This window comes from Coloeus monedula (genome assembly GCF_965178545.1).
Source record: "Coloeus monedula genome assembly, chromosome: 4".
Classification (NCBI taxonomy): domain Eukaryota; kingdom Metazoa; phylum Chordata; class Aves; order Passeriformes; family Corvidae; genus Coloeus; species Coloeus monedula.
Genome location: NC_138784.1, coordinates 72,580,634 through 72,603,498, shown reverse-complemented (window position 1 = coordinate 72,603,498; position 22,865 = coordinate 72,580,634). Strand labels below are relative to the sequence as shown.

At 43.4% G+C, this 22,865-nt stretch overlaps 1 protein-coding gene across 1 annotated transcript in view; it reads right to left on the bottom strand.

Moving 5' to 3' along the window:
• SFMBT2 (Scm like with four mbt domains 2) overlaps nt 1-22,865 on the bottom strand; it is a gene marked incomplete at both ends in the record, with an annotated part of 86,502 nt that overhangs the window by 39,765 nt on the left and 23,872 nt on the right. The window contains 3 exons of the mRNA XM_082279904.1: nt 6,983-7,080; nt 11,822-12,068; nt 15,257-15,345. Of these exons, the coding sequence (XP_082136030.1) occupies nt 6,983-7,080; nt 11,822-12,068; nt 15,257-15,345 (434 nt within the window). The remainder of the gene's footprint in view (nt 1-6,982; nt 7,081-11,821; nt 12,069-15,256; nt 15,346-22,865) is intronic.

Below are 22,865 nucleotides of genomic sequence, written 5' to 3'. Positions count from 1 at the left end.
AGCTGTAAAAGCAGGAAATGCTCTTCCCTTCAGTCCCATCTCTCCTGGTTTACTTTAATAAAGGACACAGAAGAAGCCAGCCCCACCTGGTATGAATGGGAATATCTTAGTTGATTTGGTTTTTGTTTTTGAAGAAATCACTTCCCCTCTGTGTTTTCTCTGATTTCTCCAAGAAACTGGCTGTTTCTAATTGCCTAATTTTAATCACAAAGCTCATGTGTGGTAACCAGGCACAAACACAGTAATAGCAGTGGTTAAACTGCCTCCACAGGAATCTGGCATTTGTTTTTTTATAGAGAAAAAAGAAAGGAAATAAAGAAAGAAACACTACCAAATGCAACCCTCTGCATTATTTGTAGATGAATCAGCCTTGTTTGTGATTCACCAACTTCCTTTGCTAAACGCAGGGCAATTTTCCCTGAAGGTGCACTCTCTGCAGGGAGACAGAAATACCCCGTAAGACACAACATGTGCAAACTGTCCCCTTGTTCTGACAAGAGCCAGCAGAGGAAGACCAAACTGTAGAGATGTGGGGTGGGATGATGAGGAGGGGGTGCTGGGAGGGAGGTTTTACAGACACCACGACCCTGAAGCAATGAGAGCCAGCTACAAACTGCACCTACTGAAGAGCCCCTTGAAAAACTGCAAATGCTTCTGCCGAGGACTGGATTTAGCCCTACGGATTTTAAGCTCCTCTTGTTGAATAAAAAATAGTTGCCATAGAAACAGCAACATTGCAGAGTAGCCGGTCGAAATCCAAGCACACCTTCTCCGTATGGCTCAGCCCGCCGCAGATGGCATTAGGGCAAAGATCCCCTCCCACACAGCACCTGTTTGGCTCTGCCTGGGCGCTGGAAGCATGGGCAGAGGTAAAAGAGATGGATATGCATCCACTTGGGGTTCTTTTGGCGCGTTTGGTTTGGGTTTTTTAGCATCTCAGAGCCACAGTGTTTCACAAGCATTCGCTTTGAGAACGCGTTGTGAGACGCGATTGTGTTACACACACAGGTCCCATTTCATGGGGGGTGAAGTCACACAGAAAGGGTGACACAGGTGGGAACAGCTACTCGAGTGCTCAGAGTGAAACCAGCAGCGTCTCTTCTCACACCCCCTTGACACACAGCCCCTCAACTGTGAGGAGGGACAGAGGCTGCCCTTGGTAACATCATGGCAGCAATCGTTACTGAGAAATCAATAGGAATTTGTTGGAGCAGAGAGCATCAGGAGCCAGTTCAATGCACATAGTGAGCTGCAACCAGCCTGAAAAACAGCTATGGACCAGAGCTGCTTTTGCTTTCTTTGAAGACATTAAGGCATCTTTAGATCATACAGCAGTAGACAAAGTAGACTCACAGAATGGTTTGGGTTGGAAGGGATCTTAAAGATCATCTAATTCCAACCCCCCTGCCACGGGCAGTGACACCTTCCACTATCCCAGGTTGCTCCAAGCCCCGTCCAACCTGGACTTGAACACTTCCACAGATGGGGCAGCCACAGCTTCTCTGGGCAACCTGTTCCAGTGCCTCACCACCCCCACAGGAAAGAACTTCTTGCTATTACCTGATCTAAACCTTCCCTCTTTCAGTTTTAAGCCATTCCCCCTTGCCCTATCACTACATTCCCATGAAAAATGCCCTAAGTGGGTGACTTCTAGCTATCACCCAACCCTGTACATGGGAGCAGACGCTGCTGTAGGTGCACATCAGCCCCTCCCAGTGGAAAACACTGCCCAGGGATGCAGAAGGTAGGAGCTCAGGATGCCACAGCCTCCCTCAAACCAAGCCTGGACGCAGTAAGTAAACTAAACCAGGCTCTTTTGCTGACCTCTCCCCATCCTGAGAGACCCCAGCATGCAATGGAGAAAATTACACATGCCAGGGGGACAAGGAGGGCTGAAGGACCTGGTTCTCACTCAGCCCATCTGCTTGGCTTCAACTGCCTTTGGCATTTCTCTCCCAACCCTGACTTTCATATGGTGCTGCCAAACAGACCCTGGGGGCACCTCAGACAGGGCTTGGCTTCGCCCACCTCCTTGGATTGCTCTCCCAACCCGAATCCTTGCACAGCCCATAGTCAGGACGGAGCTGGAGAGGGTTAGAGCTGTTCACTGCTCACAGAGGTACCACCAGGCTCCAACTCACCCTTTGGCATCAGAGACATCCTTACTCCCTTTGTGGTATCCCTTGGGACTTACAAAGATAAATGCTTTTAAAAGAGCTGAGGCAAGAGTGGATCAAAAGGGAGTGGAACAACAGAGGGACTGGGAAGCCATGGCTGTCTCCCAGCCAGGCAAACAGGAGCCGTGGAAAAGGGCTGGTGAGCCCACGGGTGGGGAAGAACAGATGGAGTATAAATAATCTGGCAGCCTGCAGGCAAAACAGCAACTCGCAGGTTATTAAAGCGCAGCGTGCGGAGCCAGGGCCAGCCAAGCCATCAGGGCATGAAGGGGCTCGGGATTGGGATTTGGCTTCCAAGGGAAACCAAAGGCATGCTCATTTTGAGCTGCTGCATCAGCACGTGCCCATCAACTGAGGGGGGATGAAGACAGTAAAACCCTGCTGGACTTCAAGGCTACTCATGCAGCCAGGTCAGGATTGTCTACTAGTTGAAAGTATCCCATGGGTTTCTCTAACTTAAACTCTTCCAGAATACAGAACACTGGAAGAGAACACTCAAAAACACCCGAAGTGTTTACCAAATTCTGAGAGATGTTGCCTTCCTTTAGTAAAAAAAAAAATCAAGGTCTTGGAGAAAGTGTCAATCTTACTGTCATTACTAAAATGCACAATTCATCCAATGGAAAAAACCGTATTTTTTTGGTAGGAAGGAGTCCTGTTTAGTATTTGTCTTCAGGCTTGTGAGTGCAGAACTAGAAGCATCACTCTGTCCTGAATTTCAGGGGCAGCTCTTGCCTGGATGGTGGATGGTCCCTCCATCAGTCTCCTTAGGAGAGATTTGTCCCAGCCAATTCCTTCCATGTCATTAGTCTTACTCTATTAACTGGTAACAGGAGACATCCAGAAGCACCAGTCAGAAATAGGGGAACATTAGGCTGGGCATAATGCAGAGGGGGTTTTTTTGCCAGAAAGATTTTGAGCTGGAAAAAACAAACAACTTTGGGGAAGGAGAGCAGGGTGGAAAACAAGAGGAATGGGACCAAAGGCTATGAATCAGGAACTTCCACCTGTGTTAGGTAACACCTCTCTCTCCTAAGCGGCCTTCAAGCAATTCATCAGAGTTTGGTTTAGGGATGTGGCTGGCAACAGCTCCATCCAGGGCAGCCATCAGAATCCACTTCATAGGAATTGGGAATAGGATGCCAATATGCAAAATCCATGGAAAGATGATGAGCACCCCAAATCCTGGGTGGGATTTAGTTCCCCAAACAGAGGTGTCTGAGGTGAGGATCCACGACATGTGCATGGGACCCACAGATCTAGCACAGGAGACTGGAGGAAGCAGAATGGGAAGTCAGAGAGGATCTACAGGATCTCCTGTCTGCCTCTCTCCAGGAATCTAAATCCATTCACCTTACACAAGCTGCTGGGCTGAAACTCTAAAATATGCACTGATTTGTAGTAATAGGGCTGTGTTTGTCTTAGAGAGCACCAGCAATGCCAGCATTGAAGCAAACCACTGATATTGTTCCACACAACTTGGTATCAGGCCCCAATAACCCTTGGACCATCTTTATGCACAACAAGCCTTGACCATTTTATCAGGTGTCCCCTGAAGCCCAAGCCATCATTTATGACCAGTACCAAACCAAGTGTAGGGGCATCCCAACAGTAACCTGAAATCAGAGCAGACACAGCAAAGGACTCATGTCCTTGGGTTGTGGCCTTTTGGAAGGATTTGTGCTCCTAAGACATTCAAACATCCTTGAAAATCCTGTCTGTATTTATTTTTCTTCAAGGATCAACGTGTTTTCTGAAAAGCAGGGAACAACAAAATAGCAGGTGTGCTGCAAAAAGCTTTTGTGAGGAGAAAAATTTATTCCAGGATGTGCAGTTTGCAAAACACTATGTTTAGAAGCTGCATAATAGCAGCATTTTCTGCCAGTTAAACATCACGTTCCTTTCTCAAAGGATCCTAAAGCATTTTACAAACACTTCCAACATATGGCCAAGTGTAAAACAGCACCAGGAAAAAAAAATAAAAAAGAAAATCCTGTTTGCAGCCTTCTCCCTGATTTCTGCAACCGGCTTCTGTGGTCCGGTGTCCTCTCCCCGGATGCCAAGAGGGGATCAGGGCTGAGCTTTTGCAAGGAGTTTCTGGACCTGCTGCTGAACACCAACCACGTGCCAAGTCCAGCTCTGCCACACTCCTGAGCATTGATAATTCAGGCTCAAGCCCATGGTTTGTGAGTTCTCAGGCAGAACCCAACCCTGTGACACCAAAACCACGGAGTGTCACTGCCGACAGCAGCAAGGGGCTGACAGACCCCTAAGAGCAGCTACTTCTCCCACTACAAACGCGGCTCTGCTCTGCCAGTGCCACCTCCTGGGGACAGTATGATGGCACCACTTCCCACAGTGATGCACAGCTTTAAGGACAACATGGATTCAAGTCATAATCCAGACCAACGTGAATGTGCTTGCCCTGGGGATGGCTCACGAAGAGCAAGCAAACACCTACACCCTCCTCGGCCATGGAATTCTGTAGGAAAACGTGGAAAAAACAGAATGTAACTGCTCAGTGTGCAGTTTACCACGTCTGCCAAAGTAGACATTTTCAGCTTTCCACAAGATCTCTAAGAGTTGCCAGCTGTCAAACCTTGTGTTTTTTATCTCATCTAACACATGACAGCTACAGTAGCAAAGGAGCCCCAGGCACCGTGTAGAGACATTACTACTGTGCTGGGTTTGTAAAATAAAATAAAAAAAAATATTTAAAAAGAATACATCTTTGGATATGACACTTTTTGCCAGGATCTTGCATTCTCCTTGAAGGTCCCACACATAATCATTTGCTTTCTTTGCAAGACCAGTCGAGTTTACTCTCAGATAGTCTCCTAAAGCCTTAACTCATGTTTAAGTCATTACTAGAAGAAGACTTGTTCACAGACACGGATAAAATCTTGTCTTTTTCTCCTTAATTAAGATGCACAAGATGGGGTTGATTCACCCTAAATGGGCAGAATAAAGTGATGCCCACACACAAAAAATTTATTCAGTCCCCTGCCTTCCCAGCACCAGAACAGGGGTTCAGACAACACCAAACTCTGAATTCTGCTCATCCTGTGCTCAGCTTCCACTTTACAGCAAACAAAGAAGTCCTACTGACCTAATCAATGACCTAAACATTGACATTTTGCTACATTTGTCCCCAAAGTAACTTTTCTCCTGGGCCATTCAAGCATTCCAAGGTTTTGCATTGTCTTCTAAGAGGAACATCTTTGCAAGCTACAGCCACACAGACAGCAACTGGGATTTGCTGAATTCAAATTTATGACCTGCATGCAATAATTAAGATAAGTGGGTATAAGTCTGGCACGCTGGGAAGAGGCAGCAACACAGCTGTTAGTTATAAACTTTTTTTTCAAAAAGGATGTTTCATGAGCCTCATCAGAAACATTCCTCACTCTTTCACATACACAGGAATAAAATTTACACATTAGACATTCCCTTTTGTGATTGAATCCCTGCCCCACACAACGCATTTTTGATCTCCAAGCTTCCAATGCAAACTTTTAGTAGAGGTGGCAGATGGAAGTCGTGGATGAAATAAATGGCAGAGACCCAGAACACTCTGCAGCCACTTCCACCCCATCACGGGGCTCCTCAAGCCCACATCCGTGCCCAAGGCCAACACACAAATATTCCCACGTCTCCCAGCACAGCAGAGCTCCCACACCGCCAGCACGAGCCACTGCCCAGGCCATTAGCAAAGTGTCCCCAAATTAATGCTGCTAATTTGAGTGCATCCCAGCTGGGTGAGGAGCCTGGATTCCTCACAGGAAGCTGCTGGCACATCCCTACAGGGAGGGTGAAGGTGGCACCAGGGTTTTGTGGTAGCTAGAATGGGGAACAATGAGGGCCTTGTTCCAGTTACAGAACCATAAAATCATTTCAGTTGGAAAAGCCCTCTAAGATCAAAGTCCAGCCATTAACCCAGCACTGCCAAGGCCACCACTGAGTGCCACATCCACACAGGGACTGCACCAATTCCATGGATGTTTTGGAGTATCCCACTGCAGTGTTGCTTAAGGGCCAGGAAGGAACACAGAGGTCCCCCAGGCTGGTGGTGGGGAGGGCAATCTGCTCCACCAGGTCCCCAAGCAGGAGGTGACACTGGAGACATGGGGGCATTGCTGTGCTCCCACACACCTCCCTGAGCATCCTCTCACTGCCCATCCCACCCCAGCCAAGATGGAATTGTTGGAAACCAGGCAGGCACAGCCATAGATCAGGATTATCTGCAGCCACCATGGTTAACAGCAGTGCAGATTTACATGGGAAATTAAAGCCGGTGCCTCGGTGCTGGAGCACATCTCTAACTATTACAGACCAGAGTGAGAATTTAAAAAAAAATTTAAAAAGGAAGACGTGGGAACAAAATTATCTCTCACTTTCATTACAAGTCCCTGAAGGAGGTTTCTCTACCTTGTGGCTTGTGATCAGCTAAAAATTTTGGTAGAAGGCTCACAGAAATCTGTCCAGTTCGTGTCAACTTTTCTATCCATAGCCTTACTACTTCACAGTTGTATATGATGTCTTTGCACAGGTCTAACAGAGTAAGACACACGAAAAATAACTGGAGAAACCCTGGCTGATCACCCCCAGCCCCAGAAAATACTGACCATGAAATAAGGTAAGTCCACACACAAAAATGTGTTTTATACAACCATCCCACTTGTGACCTTCCATGGTTATGTATTACAGCAAAGGCCTTTCCTGAAAAAAGTTTAACATAAGCTGCTAAACATGGCATGATATTTATTCATCACAGGTTCCATAAGTAAAGGAAAAGTATATTTTACCTTAAACACTTCCATTGGAAGAGGAAAATTTGCTGCATCATTAAGGGATTTTTCCAGAGCGCATTTCCACTCAGTTATAGTCTTCAGAGAATAGATATCTAAAGGGATGACAATAATAAAATAAAAACAAAAACAACAAAAAAAAAAAAAAAAAACCAAAAGGTCACTGTTTGGAAATCAAACATTTTTGGAAGCCTAAACTTCTTAAGTCATATGACTGGACAGAACAAGTGAAATGAACAATATGTGCATTCCAGGCCATGCAGCATGGATACATTCAACACAAATGCAACTAGCAGGGGCACACTGGAGGAAGATTGTGTTTTCTATCCTGAAGTAAAACCCAGAAAAATTCACATTCTTCACCTACTGCTGAGGGAATAAGAATTGTATTACCTCATTTCTTGAAAATAGCAAAAAAACTCTCCTTTGATTTTCATTTCTCAAAATACCTGATGTTTCCTAGTTTGAGGAGCCTCAGGTCTTCAGCCAATATTAGTTACATTTGAACAAAACAGAAATTATTAAGGCAACTGTTCATTGGAAAGTGGCTGGGGTTTTTTTTAATTGCAGGGTTGGGGTGGGTGTGGGAAGAAACATTTCAGCTCAGTCTCTACCCAGACATTTGTTGGTATCACACTCAAACCAGAGCATCACACCAGAGCAAAACTTACACTTATGAATTTTCATCATTATACTTTTAGGCAACATCTTTGTGCAGCTTCACATTGCTTCCAGTGAGTTTCTTTACACAGGTTTAATATTACAAAATCATTATATTAACAAGCCCTTTGTGGTGCAGTGCAGTGAAATGCCTATGAATCATCAAAGGGAACAATGTAGGAAACAATACTGTGATGAGGAACATTATATTGGATTTACTCCTGCCCTAGAAAACATATTGTTATCTTGCACATAACAAGTTATTGCAGAACATTCATATCAAGGCCTCAAAGAGAGAAGATAGGTAGACAGATTGCAACAATTATTAAAATGGAAATGAACATTTGCTCAATAATAAACCTGAACTTAATACAGAGTGAAGAGTGTGGAGCTTTTCTTTGGCCAGTGTGACTTACCACACTTACATCAAGGTTCAATTTGGCCCAATTTGCATTTAAATCCTGTACATCTAATAACCATATATATTTACTGGCTAGCAGAAGATTTACTGCTGTATCTTACAATTCTGAAGGAGGGAATAAAAAATATGCGTAAAAAAAAGAAAGGAACCAGCAAGCACTGTTTCCACCTAGCACTGATGGTACAAGAGAATTTTATGCTCTGAACTCAACAGATTTAAGACCTTATCAAAACAGGATTTGCAGAATCACTGACTGAAGTGGATGTATTTATACTTCCACTATATCAAATCCCACTACTTCAGAACAGACATCAAGGATATGCATATGAATTTAAACACACTTGAAGGGGGATGTTAACCTTTCAGGGCAGTATTTTTAATTCCTCAGCTGTCTGGTTATTAATGGGAATAAAGATTTCAAGTCTTTGTTTACAGCGTGTGCAGGGGGCACAAGTGTTAAGAAGTGCACTCTTTAAATAATTGTTCATTATTTTATAGTTTTGTTGCCCCACTTCTCCCTTGCTTGCAGGAACTCTGATCAGCATGAAGTGCAGGGAGGGGAACGACTCACTTGTTTCTTTCTTTTTTTGGTTTAACTTACAGGGAAATACTTCATATAACATGATTTTGCCCCACGCTGCAGCCAGCCTGTTGTTTCAAGACTGAGTTTAGAAAAACTGTGCCTGATGCTTCCCTGCTGGAAACAGACCCTCATTTTCTGCTGTGATGGCAGTGAAGCACAGGAAAGTTGAAATTGGCATTTTGGGTAACTCTGGCCAAGTTTTGAGCAACTTTGGCCAAAATCAGTGAAAACAAGCAGCAACTTCTCTGGGCAATGTCAACAGACTTCAAGATACAAAGGCAACTCCGGTGGTTTCAAGGACCAGCAAGGAATAGCATATGCACATTTAATTAGTGGCATCTCGCTTATGCTGGCGAGCGTATGGACACTAAATTGCATGGTTAAAAGAGCATAAAGCATTTTATTTAAGTGCCAAGGCAGCAGGTAATTGAACAAAGTGTACTGTGTCAAATTGTATTAGGGTTCACAAGTAGTGAGCAATTAAAATGACTAGCAATTTGTCTTTAAATAGAAAGTAACATAAACCGAGATGATCTCGTCCTGCATAAACAGCTGAGCTCAGGCCATCAGTGGCTCTGTGTCGAGCAGCCTGTGCCAATTTGCACTACCAAGGAGGTTTATTCCAGATTCAGATATAGATCTGAAGGGAAAAATAAGCTATAACCCCTTTGCTTCAGTTAAATGGGCTTGTGAGATATACAGAGTCCATGCGGGAAGACAGCTGGGATGCTGTTTCATAGAATCACTGAATGGTTTGGTTGGAAGGGACCTCAGAGATCATCTAGTTCCAAGTCCCAAAGGACCCTCTTGCACATTAAGTGGGTGTTAGGATGTGGGTGGCTTCAGGGAAGAGACCTCTCCATCCAAAATACTCTTTGGGTCCATGGGATCTCCTTTATCTGAGCTGCTCTGCATCTCGAAAGACTGACCTGGAAGTGAAGCCTGTCAAGTGCCAGAGGTGGATCAACAGGGAAAAGTCACACCCCAGACACAAAGGGAAATAAAGCTCAAGGTGGATATGCAGCATCCAAGTTGAGGGTAGGCAAGGCACTGTCACAAGCTGCAGAAGTGATGTATAAAAACACCCTTGTTTGATAGCAAGGGGACACACAGCCTGATTTGGAAGCAGCTGCATGTCCTCAGCATCTCCTCAGAGCTGATTCATAACAGCTTTGATACACAGTCTAAGGCTGTTCCCTTTATCAATCAAGGAGTCACCTAAACTGGTTTCAGATGTTCAAAATTTAGGACAACCAGGTATGTGCCCATGGGTTGCAACCCCCGTGAGTGACAAAAATAAGCTTATAAAGATGTCATTTTATCTTACCTACGTTAGGTGTGTCTTAGCACCCCCTTTTCCCTACCCATTATAAAGAGAAAGCAATTGCTCCCCCTGAACTATCTTCTGATGCCTTCACTACAGCAGGTGAATCTAATCCCTGATGTGTAAAAAACAAGGTACTGCCCGCAGACTCCCTCTCCTTCCTAAGAAGGTCCACACTAGGTCCTTCACACAACAGAGGTCTTCCTAGTCCAAATGCTCTTCCCTAAAGAAGCCACTAGGAAAGGGTAAGCAGGCCAGGATGTATCCCTGGCACAGTCTCCAGGCCTCAGGTCTTTGAGAGTCTGCATTCTTTAAGAGTCTGTGGTTTAGTAGCTTCATCCCTGACTTTCTTCTTCCTCTGAGTTAAGGTCTCATACACTTTTTTTTAATTCATTGTGCCTCATGAACACGTTGGATAGTTGAACAAGAAGATCTTAAAGGTTCTTTTCCAGTCTTAACAACTCTGTGTCTCCATGTTAGGTGGACATCAAATGATCAGGAGTGGAACAACCAGCATTCCTGCCTCCAGAAACTCCTCAGATTTCCACTCCTGACTGGCTACTCCCTGCAGTACAGAGCCTGACAACTGGGTCAGAAGGGAGGGTCAATGAAAGACCCTCAAAGCAGGGATCAGGGGAAGACTTGGGCAAAAACAAAAGTGCACTCTTCTTTGAAGGGTCTTTTCTCAGCAAACTCCTATGAAGCTCAACTTTAGGAGGTGTAAAGTAATGAATACCTACTTAAGTCAATGTAAGTCAGGAAGAAGATCTGGACATTGAATTCATTAGTAACAATGGCGACTAAAAAGTGAATGACCAGAGAAATGCAATGGAAAGGAAACAGGTATCAGATGAGAACAAGAGACAGAAGTTTTAGAAGTTAAATCAAGGAGAGGGGAGAAGAAAAGTAAACAACTTCAGCAAGTAAGAGTCCAGTAACAGACAAGACAACTGAATAAAAAAATTAAAATAAAAAGAAAGGCACGATGGGTGGAGAATCAACAGAAAAGGATGTACAACTGGATAAAAGGAGGAAAGAGTAGAAAGCAAATGGAATAAACAAAGAGGAAGCACAGATCTTCTTTGGGCCACTTCTATATTCACCAAACCTATACAGGCCAAGAGGGTTCAGAGATGGTCAATAAAAAAGTTGTTTCTCTGTAACACAAAGAGTCTATAAAATAAAAGAGTGGGTGATATTCATGCTCTCCAACATTCACTTCTTAATTAGAAGTGATGGGGAACATTGATTCCTACCTATCAGTGAAGAAAAACACACATTCCCAAAAAGCACTCGAGACCCAAGTCCTCTACAAATTTGTGAACATGAGAATTGAACGTTATTGGGGTAAACTCTCCTCATTAGGTGTGAAGGACAGAAGCCACAGCAGAAACACCTTCCTAAAGGAGGGGAATTCAATACCCATGGAAAAACTTCACCTGCAGCACAGAGAAAATGAGGCACAGACCTGGACACATTTTTAACCTACACAGGAAAAGGTGGGTTAATTTGTGATCCCAGGCTGGCTTAACTGCAGTCCCAATCCCTCTCCATTCCAGCTGGTTTGAAAATTAAACTCAACCCTAAAGAGCTTTTTTCCCAGGCTGTAATCTCCTGATGTTTAATGTGGTCTGACAGACTTGTAAAGACGTCAACTGAATTTATTTAATAAACAATATAGTTCACTTTGAACCCAAATTAGATGGATCTCACCTCCCATTTGTGCCACAGCCAGAAACTACTGACAAAGCAATGTGAATGCTGGAGAAGGACAAACAGGCTGCACAAGTATCTCGAAACATCAGTGAACGCCACAAAGGGAGACAGTATTCTGGGGAGGTTCTTTACCTGCAGGTGGGTCCATTCTGTATTTATTCTCTTGACACCAACCGACTGGTCGAAGTCTGCAATCCAAGTAAAACAACCACTGGTCATAGGATTCAGTCTCCTCCAATCCCACATAGCGAAGGCGTAATCTTCCTCCAACATTTTCAACCACACTAACTATCCAGTACTGAAAGGGATTCTGGGAATCCTGCAGCTCTATTAAGGAATCAACTGTAATGAGGTCTACAGGGTTTTTTCCTCGCAGAGGCTGTTTGAATAGAAGCAAAACTCCTTATTTTAAACTTTATTTGAAGACTTCTCAAGGAAACAGATGACAGCAGAAGATTATTTTTGTTTTTCACACCATCATCCAAGCGATCAGCAAACAGTCTGTTCTTCTTCTATTTTACCCAATGTCTTCCAAGTGCAAATTCAGAAGTAAAACAGAAAACAACAGTTGTGCTAATTTCTCAACCGACATCATCAACAACAACAATAAGAAGAAAGAATAATAAAAGGTGGAACAGCTCGAATAGCACATCCACTTGGGAATCTCCTGAACTACTCAAAGCCCAGTTATACTGGAGGATTTCAAACCAAATTCTCATTGATTGCAGCTGATAAGAACCAATCACAGGACTGGACCCTAACATTTACCTGAAAGATGACCACTTTGTGGATGACCCAAAAATTTCACTCTGTGTACTGATCTCTTCCACCCAAGGCTTTTTCTCATTCTCACTGGCGTGGAGAGAAAATTATCCCCCCCAGCCATGGATGCATGAGTCTGTGGGGGTTATTCCAAAGCTCAAAGACAACAGCAGGTTTGGATCCAAGCCCAAGGCACACAGGATTTGTTGGGTCAAGCCACCATGCCCAACAAATCCCAGTGACTGAGGTTATTTACTTATATGTGGTTATTTTCTGGGATCCCACTCTGCAGCCACTCACACACGTGTGTAACTTTCCACCTGCAAAGCTGCCAAGCACTGCCATTAAAAAACCATGAGGTGCTCTGCAGAACAACCACTTTGGGGCTCAGTGTTTTTGTTTTGTGACTGTGAGCATCTCTGTGCTCCCAAGCTTTAACATAATGGTTAGATTTCTTTTTTTTAAATTAAATACAAGTTTGAATTCTTACGCAGCGTCTCGATTTCGGGGCTTTAAGTGCAGCATTAAAATGACCCCAAGACTTGGAAGCATTGGTCCCCAATGGAAATGCTAAGCAAAGGCAAAACACATTAAAAACAAGAACTTCTTTTTTTCCTGTGTGTTTGTCCCACTTTTACTTAATTAAACCATATAAACATTTCACGTTACTTTTAAAAATATTAATTCTGTAAATCAAGAGTCAGTCCAGGATGGTTCTTTCTAGCAGTGGCTACAAAACAAAATAAGTAGAAAGCCTTATTTTTCAGTAAGTTATTTTTCCTACCAAATATTGAAAATATTCAAATTTTGAGATGCAACTGATTTTCATACATCTCTTAATCCAAAAATGCAGGCAAGAGAATGAGAATATGGTAAAAAAAATGCAATTAAAATTAACTAAAAGCTTATCACATGTACACTTTTAAACAGCTTTATGATTAATAGATATTTCTCAGAACAATGTTATTTGCCATTCATTATAAGCTACTTTTCTACAGTGCAAGCTGCAAGCATCTGTATAATCTCTTCAAATATTATTTCATGGCAAAATGCAGTGTCAGAATTTAATAATACAACAGAAATCCACTTTAATGTGGATTTTTTTCCCTCTCATACAACTGCTTCATTGCAACAAAATATTCTTTAATATGAAACTATGGTGTAATGATTTAACTTATTATAATAAATCCCTGGCTGTATCAAAGTGAATATTGCTTCTCTGATTTGTGTGCTAAATTTTAAGCCAATGGGCTGTCACTTACCCCACGAGAACTGAATGGCTAGGATTAATAATCGGCTTGCATGAAATATTAACATTTACCATAATGCAAGAACCCTTCACATGCGTAGCTGGCATGTTAAAAAAAGATTTAAAAAGTAGCACTACATATTGATTTAGCAGTCTAACAACAATCTGCAGCACTCAAGAACAGCAAATCTGTCAACAGGGGCCAACATACATTGCACGACACAGACAGCACTGAGCACATAAAACACCAGAAAAGGGTCAGAAACTGTTTCAAGACAACACAATGTTTTCTCTCTCTGCTTTTCTGCCTAGGGCTGCCTCTCTTTCCTGCCTGCAGAAAGGAGAGGTTTGGCACACACCAGAGATGGGGGTTGGACACCACCAGATTTCTGCATATGCCACCTGGGAGTGGTCCAAGAATGGGGATGCAGCAGGCCCGAGGAGGTGGATTATCTGGGGTCTGCAAAGGCTGTTCATCCCTCAGATTGGGGAGGAAAAAAAGACCCTAGTGGTACAATATTAATTCTCCCTGCCAGGCATGGGCATGTGGAAAAAGGATGCAGCTGTGGCTGGTGGAAGTGACCACAGACAAAAAGATCAAAAATGGTGCCTGGATGCACACTGGCTTCCCACAGGCCAACATGAGCACTTTCACAAAGGTCAGCTTCTGTATGCCCCTCACTCTCAGCCTAAATGCAGAGGGACAAAGAATGAGGGGCTCCTGCAGGACCATCTGTGTCCTCTCCAAATGTCCCCACAGCATCCACATGAGAGCAGGACAGGCCCTGATGGAAAAGCTGCCCATGGTTTCAAGGTGAAGCCGTGGGATTTTTACCCAGGATCTCAAGGCACACAGAGGCTGTCCCTGGGTGCAAGTCACCCTGTGGATCTGCTGCACAGACTGGCCTCTTGGCTGAATGGGTGCATCTAAACAATGGACCCTTCTGCTCCTCTGAGGCCACCTCACCCAACAACTTCCCCGCTAAATGTGACTGCTGGATTTAGGTAGAGGGAATGTCCTTGGGGGAGCTCTTTCCATACAGAGATAAAGTTGACAGTGCTCCCCATCAACCTACTAAACCCCCTCCCCAGCCTGTGCCACAGAATTACAGGATGGCTTGGGTTGGAAGGGACCTTAAAGATCATCCAGTTCCAACCCCATGCCACAGGCAGGGACACCTTCCACTAGACCAGATTGCTCCAAAACCCATCCAACCTGGCCTTGGATGCTTCCAGGGATGGGGCAGGGCTGAGTTGGCAGCTCAGGCCACCAGTTTGATGGATCTATTGGGGCACTGAAGGGCTGAGTTCTCCTTCGTATGGATGTTCTCCTTCCCCACCCAGCCTTTGTTGAGCACCCGATTTTCTTAAGAACTAAAAGGCAAAACAAACTCCCCGTGACTGGGTCAGAAGCAGAGTCCAGGCACTGGTGCCATGGATCTTGGGGTGGGGCTGGGTCAGGTCCTAGGGCTGGCACACAGACACGGCAAGCACACGGCCCTGCAGGCTGGGAGCACACACACTGAGGAGGAGAGGAACTGCAATCTAATACATACACCTTCCAGCAAATTCGCAGGGGCCGTCCTGGCGCCGGTCAGATCCTGGATGAGAAACTCTGTCCAGTCCATGTATTTCTCTTTGATTGCTGGGGAAGGGGAGGAAACAAAAAGAAATGCTTAGCACAGCAGACTGCATTGACTCACCATGTGTGTACCATGCAATGGATTTGGTGTATTTAGTAGAAGAAATTTTTCATTATTAGAGGGATGAGGCCCTGGCACAGGGTGCCCAGAGAAGCTGGGGCTGCCCCATCTCTGGAAGTGTCCAAGGCCAGGCTGGACGGGGCTTGGAGCAGCCTGGGATGGTGGAAGGTGTCCCTGCCTTGGGAGGGGGTGCCACGAGACAATCTTTAAGCTCCTTCCCACCCAAACCATCCTGTGATTCTATGATTTTAGAAACACCTCCTTGGGTTTTACCAGCTCTAAAGTTTTGGATGCAACTGCAACTCAGAGCAGAAGAAAAGCTGGTTTATTGTCCAGTTCTTTGGGCAACCTGTGCACACGGTTAAATCCCCCAAAAAAGGGAAGGTGTTGCTCCACTGGAGCCACTGACAGTGATTTACAACATCGTGGCTTATCATCCCCATCTCTCCCATTCAGAATTGGCCACTGCTTGTGTAACCACTCGTTTCCTGCTTATCACCTGGGCTCAGATGTGATTTATAAAGTCTTTTTGTATGTTCACTAATGACCTCTGGGAAAAAAAGAAGCTGTGCAAACTTTCAGTTCCTTGACAGGAGACCAGAAACTCCAGGTGCTTTTCCAACAAACTAGAAAAATCAAGCCTGAGAACATCATATATCAGCTGCTGAGTCAATACACTAGCAAGAAGAAAGATTGAAAGAGTCTTTCCTTTATCGGGAACTTCTGTTTCATTTAGAGGAAACTGAGTAATTTCTGACCTAAACACTGTGAACCTGTGTTACTTTAGGACATGCATCCAGACAGTTTTATAACACTTGAACTGAAATACATAAATTTTGCCTCTAGGATTCACATTCCAGGTCAGTTCTGGTTGAAATCAGTGGACACATAAAGGCAATAATTCAGCTAATCTCAGCTTCGGAGATGCCTCTTCAAAGGCACTGTGCATTTGCAATCAGAAATGAAGAAATCAGACTTTAATTACACCTGCCTGTAAATGGGAATTAAATTACATCTGGAACTTCATTTTCTCCCAAAAATGATCTTACTTATATGTGACAGAATCATTAGGAATACAGTTATGTTGCTACCTTAGAAACACCTATAGAAGGGAAAAATCAGGAGCATTTGAAAATTTAAACCTTTCCTCTGAATAAACAACTGGATACGTGGTGTAAAGACCATTACCCCATGGCAATCCATATGACTGGGCATGGATAAAGACACAAGCCATGCCCAGTGCACCTTACCTCAACCTCATTTCTGAGTTGTGCTCCTTCCTCAAAAGCCAGTGCTCCCATCTTGAGCTATAAATCCAGTTTATAGATCTAAATTACATTAAAAGTGCATTTAAATGTATTTAAAATTATCAAACCTTGCAGTGCTGGACTTCGAGCCTCCATAAAATAACACTTGAACTTGCCTGGTACCATTCTAAGTCTTTTGCAGCATTGATTTTGCATGATTTCCAGAAGATTTATGACCTTTGCATTATTTAAGACAAAAGAACAGCCTGAGAAGAAATGGTTTAGATATGACACTTTCTCTCTCAACACTCCTGCTGCGTAACCTCATCAGTTCCTGTCCACCTACATCAGGATAAAGAACACAAGCTGAATTTTGGCATCAGGGAGAGGACAGTAATTGTGGTAATGAATGAGGCTGGAGTCCCTCTAGTTCAGACTTCTGCCTCTCCCTGAGAACAGCACTGAAAGGTGCAAGTTGAACTCAATTTTCGCTCATTCCCACAAAGCTGTCAGCCAAATTCTGAATGCCAGAGCTTCACTACCAAGGAATGACAAATGTGATAAAAAGCACACAGTTTGAACTTTCAAAGCTGGCAGGAGTCGGGGGAGGTGGGGGGAGAATAGGATTTTCAAAGTTGACAACAGATTAACAGATTTCAGGGGCTTCCACTTCCAGATGCACCATTGGAGATGTCGTAACAGTGCCTGATTCACAGATCTGGCTGTCTGTCAGTCAGTCTCCCTTCCAGTGCCTTTCAGAGAGAAAAAAAATCCCTTGTCCTTTTTAAAAGATTTGCACCTCACAGTTTGACATCTAAATAAACTGATGCCTCTCTCCACATTCAAATCTGGATTAGGGGCTTCCGAAATCCTTAAGTACCAAGGTGCCCTCTGTATTCACACTAAACAGGCTCAGTTGAAAAAAAAAAAAAAGAGCTATTCTCAGTTTCTAGCTGGTTTCAGAACCATCCCTCCTGCACAAATCTAATTTCTAGGGTTTTCCTTTATTTTATTCCGCTGTTGTGGCATAGACAAAACGACTCTGAAAACCTCTGAGAGACAATAAATTGCACTGGAAGTTGTAGAAACAGGGATTTGTACCTTCCTCTGTGCCTACAGAGCACAATCAGCCTTCTCAGTTCTACACTTCAAGTCACCACAATGTAAACATAAATTTTTAGTAGTAATGAAGAGAATCTGAATGATCACAATATCTGCAAAAGCCTTTGAGGACCAAGCAAAATGTTAAACAAATATATTCAAACTAAGGAAAATCTGCTGGGTAAATGAGAATAGCTGTCAGTGCAATGCATGGGTGCCCAATCTGAGCATCCCTCTCCAGAAATGCGGGCGCTCCTCTGGCATATCAGACTCAGCACCTGGGGACTGAAGAAGTGAAATTTCAATCACTATTTCCCATTTTCCCTCGTTAGCTACAGGAAAAGGCTCTGCTGAACCTCTCCTACTGCAGATAGGCTGGGAGAACTCAGCTGTTTTTTTGCAGCTGGACCACTGGTGGGAAGGGAAGGTGGCCAGGATAAAGGATCCTGCTCCATGGTGACCTAAACTCCACTAGAATTCCTATTTTCAAAACATTTTTTCCTGCCTTAAATAATTTCAGTGAGTCAGGAGTGGTCCATGGGTTTCAGACAGCCATGCTTCCTTCACCTTTCAATAGATCCATTTTCCCAGAAGACTCCAGTGAACTTCCCCAGTAGCTCTGCTCCAGGTTGTGTTCATTTAGGAGTAACTGCACACACAGGAAAACCCATCTGAATCCAGACCACTACAAAAAGAGCTGTGAAAGATCCCACATTTCCCTCCCCAATTCCCGAGGAGCAGCTGTAGTGATGCACCCGTTCCTGAGTTCCCAGGCTCAGTGCTGGGCTGGTGAAGGCTGAGCCACTCCTAACAGACCTCAGTGAAATTATCCACACCTGCAACAGTAAAAACCAGGTCCCTGCAGCTCACTGCCTCCTTCCATGAAAAAAAGTATTTATTTCAGAGAGCACCTTCTAGTTTGGCAAACATTAAAGCAAATTCTTAAATCAGAAAGAAAAAGGACCATTCCACCTTAAGACTCAGGTTATAAAACTGAGCTCCCCTTGCAGAGGCCTGGACTCCACCAAAAAATGGATCTGATCCAATATCCCTCAGATTCTTCCCACTTTGCTCTACCCAATTCACCTGGCCCACAACCTCTCTGACGCTCAGGCCTCTCCCCTCCTAACCCACTGCCATTTCCTCACTTTTACTCATTGGTCTCATTCTCCCAGCTGTGTCCTGAGACTCCAGGCTGTGGCCTGTATTTATCACTGGGCACCAGGTTTTCCCCATGAGCTGCTCAAACCGAGCCCTTTCCCCTTGCTCTGTGCGTGCTGACCATGAAAACCATTCCAGGAGCAGCTGGAAATGCTGGAGCACAGCCCATCCCCTCCAATCCCACTGAACTAGTGCCCGAGAGGCAGGACAGCAGCTTCATCCCCTGCAACCCTGTAAATCTCTGTGCCCTGCCTCAGCCTCAGCACATAATGGGTTCAGATTTATCTGCCTCTCCAGAGAAATAAGAGATTAAAAGCACATTCGCAGTCCCATGACAGCACTGAGGCACAGGCACTCCATTCAATGAATATGAGATACTATTATCACATTAGCAACTCTTGGGATTTTATCTAGTTTTCTAGTAGTTGCTGTTTTTCTGAGAGCTGCTCCTCTCAGGCCATGGGTTTACACGAGAATTCTCATTTTCTTTTCTTTTTTTCAAGAACAGGACACTGCAAAGTGCAGGAAAAACCCTGAAATGTGAAAAACCGACAGGACAATGGAAAGAACGTGGTTTGTTTTTTACTTTTCATGACTGCTTTTTCCCCCCCCAAAGGCACCCACTTGATTGACAAGAACAAGACTCAGGGATTTGAACTGCTACATTTGGTAAAATAAAGGAATGGCAGCATAAATAACTTACAGGCATACAGCACCTAAAAATAAGCTACTCCTTGGAAACACCTCAGTGTGTCCCATGGATACACATGCCCAACAAGCAGTAATATCAAGTTATGCTCATTTCTGCCTATACTTTAAAAAAAAAACCAACAAAAACCCAACAAAACACTCTTCATGTTGGGTTTCTTTTTTTTTTAATAACCCAGGATCACCAGCAACCTGTCGACACCTCTACAGGAGAATCCCCACTGGAACCCATCAACCTCTAAACAGCAGAGTTTTAATTTTCTCATACGTGAAGAACAGCATTTTAAACAGCTTTATAAAATGGTTTAAGATCTTTCAGATTAATCTGCTAAGTGACAACACTTTCAGTGTGGAAACTATTTTTATCATTAAAAATTTAACTCTTTCCTAGGACTGGAATGAACAAAAATAGTTAACAAGATGAATTATAGTTGGGCAGGACCCAGGCAATTCTTCTCACTCCACTGTGAAATAAACTAAAATACCAGGATCTCATTAAAAAATTCATTTTCTAAACAAATAATTCAGGATGTCCAAAAATTTATATATAGGTGTATTAGAAATACATTTAAGATCCACTGAACTAAAGCTGCTGGTGCCAGCAAGAGATGCTGAGAGCCTGGAGAAGGATCACAGATCAGCAGGAGAGCACGTGAAGGGCAGCACAAAGGAATTCCAGCCACTCCATCCAGCAAGGACAGGTGACATTATAGTGGGGATCTGCTACATGTCACCCATCCAGGAAAACAAAGGCTGGACAGGGGTTGGAGAAACCTGGTCTAGTGGAAAGTGTCCCTGCTCATGGCAGGGAGGTGGAAAAAGATGATCTCTAAGGTCCCTTCCAACCCAAACCATTCTGTGACTCTGTGATAAGATATACAGTTTTTTAAAAGCTAAACGGCATATTGCAAAACTATAGAAAGCTTACAATATTGACATTTTCTTTTAATTTTAAAGTTGTCACACATTTGATGCAATATTTATAAGTTACGAAAATATTAACATATAAATGTTGTAACTATGTTATAAAGGTCTAAATGATGGGAGTCGAAATGAGATGTCTTTATATCAAAATAACATAGAATGCTAAAACAATTTGTTTAGACTTCACCCATCAAAACAATTTGTCAAAACTGACATGTTCTCACAAAATATTTCCATTTTGATAAAACAGCATTTTGACAGGAAACGGTTGAATCCCCACATTTTCATTCGTCTTGCTGAACTATTTACATCCTTGTGAACCAGACTGGATGTGAAAACAGGATGGGGGCTGAGTGCTGTCCCTAAGCAAAAGGCTCAGGCTGTTTCTGAACCCTCCCCAAGACCTTCAGGGCTGGGAACACACTTCACTGCATACCCTACAAAGCCAGATCCTCCATTAAGTATTTCCAAAATAAAATAAATAAAAACTACATTTTAGAAGAATCTACTTAGTGCTTTAATAGCATTTTTTAATAAAAATTACTATTTGCCTTGAACTCTTTTGTAGGCTCCCTGAAAAAAGCCAAATAGGGCTAAAGACGTCTTCAAACAAACTTCTTACTTAAAACTTCAAACAGTCTTCTGTTATCACAGCAGCAGAGTTCTGTGGTTTGAACTGGATCACAAAACAATGCAAATTCAGTCCAGAAAAGAAAAGAAAGTGCATCAAGAACTGTTGATCTGATCTTCTTGTGGTGCAGCCACAAATATCATGGGGCCCCAACTTCAGAGCTCAGGCACTGCCTTTTATACACCTGCCTTAAATAAAGTGTTCAAGGAAAATATTCTACAGCAAGGATTTTCATGGAAACCAGAAGTCATAAGCAACTGTCCATCAAAGAATACAGGTGCTTAAAAGACACCTCTGGACCAGCAGTACTCTGTGGCCCCACCATGTGAATTTACAACAGGCTAATGAACAGATGCTGGAAGGAAGCGTGATGTCTGTAGGACAATGTGTAGCTCTTGTATTCCCTTAGTAGATGCTCCTTTAAGCTGTTGATTGATCTACTTGCTCTTACAGCTTAATTATCTCACCTTTAAAAAAATAAAACTGGATAAATGCAATCTTCAAATTAATGTTTGGCCTACATGAGCTACTTAATTTAGTAAGAATATTCTGCATGCTTTTTTAATTGTCTTCAAGAGATTTGGTGCCCTCTGTTTTTTCAGGCTACCTAAACCATCCTGAAATCATTTCTAAGATAAGATTATGCTGCAGTTTCTATGGTCTTGACTCAAGAAAGGGTCAACACACAGACCTTAATCCTTGCATGCCCAACTCTGCATGAAAAAGCACTCCTTGATTAAAAAAGTAGAGGGAAAAAAAAAACCAAACAGAGAAAGGCATGAACACACACTTTAGGTTCTCACCTGAACAATTCCCTTACAGTTTTTTCTATTCAACTACACTGAATTTCAGTACAATGCTACTTTTATCCTTCCTGCTGCCATTCAGGGTTTCCAGAAATTATCTACTTATATTCTTTAGGTCAAAATAAGCAAGTTCATGTGCAGAAAGCCGCCTCACTGTCCACAGGACACTTCGCTTCCTAACATTCTTTGAGCCCTTCACAGATGTGCACACCATTCCCCTCAGGTTTCTGTAGTCCTTAATTAACTGCTATCTTTTTAACAATAAGAAGAGTAGCGGGTGGTTTGGGAGTTGCTTTTTCATTTCTTGAAGTTTGCACTGGCTACAAACTCCAACCCAGCTGCAGGAACTACGGGTGGAAGAGGTGGATGCTGTGGGAGAAAACCATCAGTGTGTGCAGACAGGGTGGGTGGATGCTATTAGAGTGAGGTGGTTTTTTTTAATTATGCAAAATTTTGTAAAAATCCCCTCCATTAACTCACTGCAGCTCGGGAAGCTGAATACACTTTGCCTGGCAGAAGGGTCACCACCAAATACTGAGGCACTCCCATGCAGTAGGATCAGCTGTCTTCACCCCAAACACAACACTACGGATATACAGACACACTCTTCTGAGATCCCACTGCTGTGGCTTTCTGCTTCCAAGTCACACTGCCGAAGATCAGAAGAGAAATTTGCCTCATAGATCCCAACAGCACAGTGACCACAAACCCAGATCAGCCTGCCCTGATTCCCTGAGCACAACAGCATCAGGTACCCATCCAGCAATAAATGATCTACTCATAAGTACTGTGATTAATTACCTCCCTTCAGTCAAAGTCAATACTTGGCTTGCACTGAAGTTATTTAAAATCTAAAAAAAGAGGATAAAAAGGAGAGGGGTGCT